The sequence below is a fragment of the Etheostoma spectabile genome, chromosome 22 (genome assembly GCF_008692095.1).
Source record: "Etheostoma spectabile isolate EspeVRDwgs_2016 chromosome 22, UIUC_Espe_1.0, whole genome shotgun sequence".
NCBI classification, from domain to species: domain Eukaryota; kingdom Metazoa; phylum Chordata; class Actinopteri; order Perciformes; family Percidae; genus Etheostoma; species Etheostoma spectabile.
The window spans coordinates 4,255,353-4,264,458 of record NC_045754.1 but is presented as its reverse complement, the minus strand read 5'-3'; the positions used below and the strand labels follow the sequence as shown (position 1 = coordinate 4,264,458).

The 9,106-nt window shown below is 45.5% G+C and overlaps 1 protein-coding gene across 1 annotated transcript; it reads right to left on the bottom strand.

Annotated features, from left to right (window-relative positions):
* Positions 1 to 114: 114 nt before the first annotated feature.
* LOC116672612 (E3 ubiquitin-protein ligase MSL2-like) lies at positions 115 to 7,835 on the bottom strand. Its single transcript, XM_032504536.1, is given in 4 exon segments — positions 115 to 1,831; positions 1,834 to 1,876; positions 3,361 to 4,724; positions 6,433 to 7,835. Coding segments are annotated over 4 exon segments (1,800 nt in total). The 5' UTR covers positions 6,575 to 7,835; the 3' UTR covers positions 115 to 1,580.
* Positions 7,836 to 9,106: the final 1,271 nt, after the last annotated feature.

The following is a 9,106-nucleotide window of genomic DNA, read 5'->3' as shown; positions in this document are numbered from 1 at the left end:
CTTATTAAATTAAAACATGCAACATGCCCTCTAGTGTTTATCTGAAGCAGCGCAGGCACAACCAGCGCCGCAGACTACAGCAAGAGGGAAACAAATAATCACACAAGACTTTTGTAAGTTTTTGATTTTCTTTCTTTTTTGTAGAAATATGTTACAGTTATATTACAGGTATTTAAATGCCCCCGATGGATAACAAAAAAAATGTTTGGAGACTAACACTAAGAAGGAGACAGCAACTTAACTGAGACAGAAACCGTCCAGACTGGATCGACACTCGACAGGCAGAGAGGGCGAAACTGACGCCTGACCCGTAACCTATGTTAGCAGACGTCCAATAAATACTGCAAATGCTGTTAACACAACTTATTAAAAACAAAAACAGAACAAAAGACAAGGAAAACAGGTGTGCTCTCCTTCTAGTGTCCTTTGTGGTATTTAGCAGCATGTGTGTAGCTTCCAGAAACCAAAAACTTGTGAATAAAAAATGTGCAGGGCCTGCAATCAACCAGAGTTTTAAACACAAGAGAGAACAGATCAGAAATATGGTTTTAAACTGTGTGGCCAGTGTAGAAAAGTGGAAAAGTGCTTAATACAAGAACACACAAATGATTAAAACAGGTTAACGCGCATCCTCGACACAACAAGGGACAGAAGTTATGTCCTCCACCAGCCACAATGGTTGGGTGACTTCAAAATTCAACATGTTATCAGTTTTATATACTTTTTTTTAGTATAAAATAACATCTTAGAACAATGTTTGGGTGTCTGACAGTGGCTCACAGAGTATAAACATTCAACAGACAAAACTGAAACTTACATTTGGCTGGTGGTGTTAAAATCACTTCCCGGTTCTTACAGCGAAAGATATCAAAAATGTTATCGTGGTAGATGTTTTTAACTTATAGCGGTTATCTTCAGGTTGTGTTGTTCTTCGTCAAGGGTCTTTGTTTTTTATCTAGAGGTCGAGAGGAGAACTCACTAAATACAATCTACCTATTAACCTGTGAAAATCTCCTGGTTGACTGCAGGTCTGCCCCTGCACCATCTTCCATTGGTCTTTAATGTAACTTATAAAATATATCATAAAATGTCTTCTTTAATGGAAACCGATACGTCCATGTACAAAAAGTTCTTTCTTTTATATAAATTACACCAGTCTCTGATGATGATATCTTCAATCCTGCTAAGGTTCATCCACACACGCACACACGCACGCAATCAACACTCCCAACTTAGCTACACAACATGCTCTACACTTTACCCATAGTAGAGAAGAAAACCCAAAAAAAACTATCCCCACTGAAAGGAAATCTCTGCACATACAGTAACGCTACGTCGCCTCCTTCTCTTCCACACTGTATCTGTATGCAAGACCACAAGCATGGTGCAGTTCCGGGCGATGGGCGGAGGGCCACTCCCCAGCTTCCGCCGGTGACCCCCGCTATCGCCTGTCACTGTAGCTGCCTTGTTCTGGCTCCGACACCGCAGGTCGCCCTGGCACGCCGAGCTGGATGACGCCCAGCTGGCGGGCGGGCGGGCGGGGAACGTGCGCAACGACCGACCAGAGTAGGGGCGAGACCTCAGCAGTCAAACCGCATCTCCAGTGAATCGTCAAAGCCCCTGTTGTCATGCCCCGCCCCCGATAAGAAGGTGGCTGTGACGGGCGCCCCTGTAGCCGTGGTGACGTTGAGGAGGGTGTTGGGGGAGCTGGTGGCCGGGCTACGGAGGGCCGCCGCGGTGATACTGGTGAGGTTGATGCCGAGCGTGAGCCGAGTCTGTTCCAGAGCTTTCTCTGGCACGGCGAAGGCCTCCAGCTTCTTCTCTCCGTTGCCATGTAGGAGTTCTGGCAGCCGCGGCAGATACAGTCCAGACACGCCTAAGAAAAACAACCATAATTAATAACATAACAATGTGATTGACTAAATAATGACAACATAACGGTTCACTCAAAGGCTGACCCACAACAACAAAAAGGTTGTTTCATAAAAAGACTGAACCGACAACGTCAATTAAACCAATATGAAACAGAAGAGCTGCTCAAAATTAAATTTAAACCTCTACAGTCCTGTGAATAATCAACAAACATCTGCTGATGAGGATTGTGTGATTGCGGTTTTAAGGATTGCGGTCCTTGAGTTCAAATCATTTTGTCAAAGGAAAGTTAAAATGACAACAACAAAGTGTGTTTCACTAAGACACGTTTGAACTTGTCAGTCTCTGTAATTTTAGCTAAGAAAACGATACTGCTGCTAATTTTATTTATTCATAATATATTTATTATTCTGGCGGGCCTTGTTCATTGACATTTTTAACAACTTTCACCACATAAAACAAGGCGTAATTACAGGTTTAATTTAAATATTTAGCTGCAAAACTGCAAAGTAGTCTAGCTCAAACAAGCCAGTAAATTTGTCTTTTTTCAGAATATTTAATACAGGCCTATACAGCTTATTGCTTTACTGTTTACTGCTAAGAAAATGCATACTCATTTGTTTTGTAAGTTCATTAAAATATATTCTTATGATGATAGATATTCCTGGTGTCATTTTTAGCTGGAAAGGTTGAATGGTGTGTGTGGTGTGTGTGTGTGTGTGTGTGTGTGTGTGTGAGAGAAAGGTTGCCATGAAAAGAGTGCTGTGGTTTTAAAAAGTAAACCCCACCCACTCTGCCGGGAAATTTGATTTCACCCTGCAGCTTGTTCTTGAAACCTGCACCTTTAATTCTCCTGCTTTAGTTCACAATTTTACGGGAACCAATCACAAACTGGCTTCTCTGCCTGGCGCGCTATTGGCGGGTTTAACGCGATAGAAAAGCGACCAAGCAGCTTCTTGTTTACATTCAACATAGCGGCCACCGAACGCCACCAAAGAGCAGCAACCTGCTGTCGCTTCCACGTCACCCGGATCATTTGTCTGATTGGTTGAGGGATTATCCAGTTGCGTACAGAGTCATTTGAACTATGCTCGTTGTAAAAGTCTATTGTGCAATACAGAAAATACAGAGCAGACTCCCCAGACCAACACTCAATCTCAAATCTACTGAGCTTGGCGAGGTCTGGTGATAGCCAGACTACTATAGAGGTCTAACGTCTCTCTTTATGACTGTGTCAACAATATTTCATTCCCCGGCATGAGGCCCCACTGAGGCAAATTAAATTAGTCATAATTAAACTACAGTGCAATAAAAACAAACGCAAGCAATCAGGGGGCTCATCGTCTTTGTTAATATGCTATTAAGAGAGATATTACTCCAAACATTAGTGGTTCTGGCTGTGGCAGAAGCATCACTAACACAGCACACAATGGGATGGGTTTGTGTGGTAATTAGAAGGGTGGTGGTGGTCGTCAGCGTTGTTCTCACCTTGCGGTTGGAGTAGCAGGGGCAGCGTTGCCCCCTACAGGTCAACACCGAGGGGTTCTGGGTGGCCCGACCGCACTTGCAGCCCTTTTTCTCTACAGGTTTTTTATACAGTGGCTTTGAGGGGCTGGGTGGGTGTGTCAGGGGGTGAGCGTGGGGGTGTGGGGGCACCCTGTCACGGGGTTGCGTGCGGGGCTTAGGGGTCCCTTGCCTGGCTTTGGTGTAAGCCTTCTTGGGGCCCCCGTGGTGCTCCACGGTCTTCTTCAGCCCCTTGTTGGTGATGAGCACAGTCTTGCCCACTTTGGGGGGACCACCATTTGGCACTGGCGCCAGGTGTGGGTGGGGCGTGGCTGCAGGGAACTTAGGCTCCTGTTTGGTGGTGGTACCGGGGTTAGGGTGATGGGGGGAGCTGTTGGCACCGAGGGGAGACCTGCGTAAAAGGCTGGAGATGGAGAGGGGCTGCACCTTCTCGCTGTCGCTTTCTGAGCGGGAGCGCTTGCGGTGGTACCGAGGGGCAACATGGGGGGTGACTGTGGAGGGCTGAGGAGGAGGCTGCAGTGAGGGCTGCGGGTGAGGTTGGAGGGGGCGAGGGCTGTTCCCTTGGGGGAGGGAGGGGATAAAGTGGGAGGAGTCAGAGCCCGGACAGTGAGGACCATTGAGGCTGGACTGTGGTTTAGAGGTGGGGCAGTCCGGCTGGGGGGAGGGATCAGGGTCAGTGTCCGTCTCCAGAGTCCTGAGTACCTCCTCTACACTCAACAACAACGGCCCCCCGCCGTGTTTCAGGTCATCCCCCAAAGTGCTGATGTCACAGAGCCCCGCCTCCCCCGTGAGGCTCATACACACTGGGATCTCCTCCGAAAAGCTCTCCTGCTTCGCAACACCTCCACCTGTTTCTATGGTGATGGACTGCAGAGAGTCTGAACTGAGCAGACCGTTACAATCGTGCAGCCCGTTTACACCGACGGGGCTCGGCTCCTCCACCTTGAGCTCCTTGGTGAGTGGAGCTTCGTCAGGCTGGACCCCATCGTCGGAGGCCGTCTGCGACAGGCCGGCCGAATCTGAGACGTCCTCGGCTTCTGGCTCAGTCTCAGCCAGCGCGAGGCCCTCGTTGAGGATGGCCTGGAGGTCCGGCGACTCGCTGGCGGCGCTGGCTATGTGCGGCGCAAGCGGCGACTGCGTAATGTAGAGACAGAGCTTCCTGTAACAGTGGACAAGCAAGGAGAGCTGCCTGTTTTCCTCAAAGCGGGAATAGTCCTTACACCAACTACAGGACGGCTTCAGCTGCATCCTCTGACCCCTACAGCCTCGACAGACATAATGCTGACAGGAGGAGTCGGTGGGAGCGATGGGGTCCTGCAGCAGGTTACCTGAAGAAAAGGAGGAAATGCAAACTTAGAAAACCTCAGTACATCGCACATTTGACAGGAACAGTGCAGGACAGCTCACACGGGTGATTAATTCAGACTTTCACATAAACCTGATAGGGCAATACAGCTAAGACAACACTATCTAACCAACAAATATGGCACTTAATGATGTAAATGTACACACAAAACCATGATCTGACTAATTATGACCCTGGCTTCGTCAGTGTAGCTTTATAATGTTAATGATTTATAAACATTTGCTCCCTCATTTGCTGTGTTTTATAGCGTCCTATACTGATGTGTATTTGTAAACCTGAGCGGTGCCTGGCAACTTGCCAGACTGGATGACAACTGCTCTTTGAGAGGAGCTTCCTTAGCAACGCTGGTCGCTAGGTAGTGCAGCTGCAGATAGGGGGGGGAAAAAAAGGATGAAGGTCCATTCATGAGAAACAACCAACCTCACACACTCTGCACTGCCCGTCTGATAATTCCCACATAACTAACATATTGACGGCTTTCATATTGACTGAGTTACACAGCGGATGAGATTATCTGAGTGTAATAAAGATTCTTTTCTCAATACTTTGGGATCACAGCAACACAAATATCTCCTTTACCCCGGGAGATATTCCCTGTATAACCACTCAAACGTGGTTAAGGAAGAGTTGCTGCATTATGTGTGAGCAGTGAAAAGCATGCATTAAATATACCACCAAAATAAATCAAAGGTTTATTTACAACCTGACACAAGCAGACTAACAGCAGAATTACAGCCTGCTTTTATTTTTAAAACCCCTTAGATCTGACGTGTAGTTGTGTATTTGAAAATATCCATCCCCTGCATAATATCCAGTGTGTGGAGGGACTGTTATTCAACAAAAACGCCCCGATGCTGCCAAATAGCACACAGAGGGGGGTGTGTCATGATGGGTGTAGCTGAGAATGATGATGCGTTCATTGCGCTCCGGAAAAGACACTTTCAAATTTCATAAACACGCTTCGACATTTATATTTAAGTGAGTCTGCTATGAAGCTTAGTTTTTACTTCAAGTCATTTCTTAACAGGGGTGAAGGAAGTTTACATATCTTTAATTTATGAATAAACATAGAGAAGTATTAATCATATTTCAAACCACTTCTCCAAACCAATAATTTAAGATTTATCAGGTACCCCTGGGTTTTTATGTCCGTTCTGTTTATTTCTTGATGTCATAATTTTTGGGGATTTATTTTTTCTCTGTACTTTTATATGACTGTTTTTATTTACTTGTGCCAAATATTAAAAAGTTGTTTTTTTTTTCCTTTTAAAAACCGCTTAGGCTATATTTTTAAAAAATGTGATGCATAAAAAAAAAAAAATCTTCTTCTAATCTTTTTACACAATACATTTAATTACACAATCTATTTTGGATGGTAGGTATTAAATGAAAAGTGCTTAATAACTATGGTTACCACATAAATGCAGTAAAGAAAAATGTAGGCTATAGCCCTATAAAATGTAAATATCTAAGTACTTGTTTACTTCCCGTTTGTTGTGCCGCCGATTCAGATATTTCTGACTGTCCATGAAAGCAACTTTATTTAAAGGTTTGCTCCCACAGCTGACAACACAGCACGTTACAGAAAACCTCTTCCGTAACACTCCTTTACTGAAGTATATTATCATATTAAAATAAAAAAATATATATACACATCCGCACACACTTACTGCAGACCAAGCAGGACAGGGACTGGCGGAAAAACGGCAGCAGCTTGCAAAGCTCCGCGACGGCCCGGGGGTCTCGGGGGTCGCACTGCAGCACCGAACGGCTCGCGGACACGTATAGAGAAGTCGCATTCACCGGGTTCATCTCAGCAGCCTGTCCCGGGGCTCCGGTCCGGTCCGGTCCGTTAAGATGTATTAATGCGATAAAACACCAAATCCACACAACAACAACAACAACGCAAACAAACTAACCGATCGAGGCAACGGTAGACGAGGAAGTGCCGTTATCTGTCCGCTAAAATCACTGGTTTTGTCAATGGAGTCCGGTGGCTTTGCAGAGAGCATATAGGTGGATATCAGGGCTTCAGTTCCCCGTCGATAAATCCCACATATACAGCAGTCTGCGCAGGGAGCAATCGAGGTTACTCATCCCAAATCACATCCAATCCATCCTCAGTGTGATGTCCCAGCTCTGAGAGTACTGCTGCTTTTGGGAAGATTATAAGTGCACGCGCAAGCAGGCCGGGCATGCATATAAACAATCGGTTCACCCAAGTCGGTTCGGCCGGTTTCCATACAGTCCGTGAGTTATGATTACACAAAGCATAGTGCGGCGCTCATTCTTCCGCCAGTGGCCTTTTTACACCGTTTCTTGCAGCTGGGTTAGCAAGCAGCAAAAACTCCCAAATTCAAACGGGGGCTTTCGTGACAAAGTGCTCCGGTTCGCGGTGGTTTCTCCTCGATAAATCCATAGTCCACATGCACACTCGTCCCGGGTCTTCACCGCGGTCCAAAGCTGGTGTAACACAATGCATTTATTATCTGAGACAGAGACTTCCGCGGCTCCTTGTTGGCTGGGCAGTGCAGCCCCAGCAGGCTCGTTATGGTTGTGTTATTGTTCGAGGAGATTCAAGGCGGCTCGAAAACAAAACAGGCCGCCCCGGCATCAAATGGTCCTCCTGGGCGACAAATCCCGAGACCAGGGCGCCGATATAGAGGCAACAGGCGATGGAGAGGTTGTGGTTATTGAACCAAAAATTTTTTCCCAGCTCCGATGCTTTTGTGGGTGTAAAGAAAAACAAACCACAGCAAGCACCGGGCTCTGGTGAAAGTGCTAGCCGCCTGAGCTGCACCGAGAAGCCGGCTACAAGAGCAGGCCGCTTCCCCTCTTCTCGGATTAGCGGGAGTCTCTCGTTCTCGCCCCGGTGGGAATGTAGCAGGAAAACCGGGGGTTTAGCCGATACTGTGTGCCCCTGCAGCGTTTGGTACACTCCCGGAGTGTCAGTGAAGCTAGAAAGTGAATTAAATCCTTATTTGTGTATCTTGCTATCGTTAGCCGCGCAGTATTCCTCATTACCTCCTGTCGCTTTTCCACACACAAACAAGGGGGCGCTGTTGCTCAGATCTCGCGAGAACACACTCAAAGCGGTTCATTTAAAAGCAATGGAATGGACAGCCGCTGTGGAAACTACAGGTATCGATGGTGGAAACGTTTTACTTTTAAGTCAGAGATGCATTTACCTTTTATTTATTTTAAAATATACAATTTATCCAACGTAACACGTTTCAAATAAATGTAACACTAATGTCTATATCCTGTGTGTTTTGTAATTAACTGAAACTATTAGTCACTCTAATTAGCTGTATTTTAAAATATTTAATGTATAAGATAATTGATTAGTTTGTAATTTGTGTTTCACAGAGGAGAAAAAAAAAAAATCAGTATCAAGTACTTTACCAAGTCCAGTGAGCCGTATTGTCAATTTCTTCACATATACCAGACATGCAGAGGAACTGAAAGTTAGTTTCTCACCATCTCCCGGTGAAGAAGAAAAAATGCACAACAGATAAGACAAGACATTCGTACCACAAGAGTCAAAAAGTGAAAAGTGCACAACAGATAGGGAAATGTTTCCTATCACTAAAACAATGAACGGCAACAACATCACAAGCCGAAAACACAAGAATGCAACAAGCAGATTTTATGAGAGAGAGTTCAGTTTCCTGACAGCCTGGTGGATAAAGCTGGTTGCTAGTCTGGTGGAGTGGCTTCTATGGCTGAATCCCATTTCTCCCTCTTACCCCTCACCCCTTACCCCTTGAAACCAAGGGGTAAGGGGTAGGGGGTGAAAACATCCCCTCTATGAAATGGGACACCACTTGGTTGCATCACAAATCTCCAAGATGCCGTCTCTGTCTGTCAAATGTGTGGGTTTGGACAACAGTGTCATATGCATTTTTATATTTATATATTTTATGGTTATTTTATCTTCACTTTGGTGGTGCAGAGGCAGATGTTCTTATCTGTGTAGTACTCCAATCTGTTTGCAGTACACATGTGTATACACAAACACACGGTGTGTTGTAAATTTTGTTAACAAAAATCTGTCTTTACTGCCGATAAATTAAACCTAACAGGCAAAAACATTACATAAAATATATATAGCCCTTGTATGTTAGTATGCGTTTGAAATGTGGTGCAGTTCAGAGAGGAAGACGCTGCGAGGTGCAGTCTGAGAACGAGCAACGTTGAACAAAGGAGTGGAAAGGGGAAGAGAGAAGTCATGATCTGTTAAAATAGCTACAAACCAACACCCTTGCAAAGATAGGAAAGTTGACACACTTTTATGATGCAAACACACAGATACTATCAGTGCGCCTGCCTCATCTTCCTCTT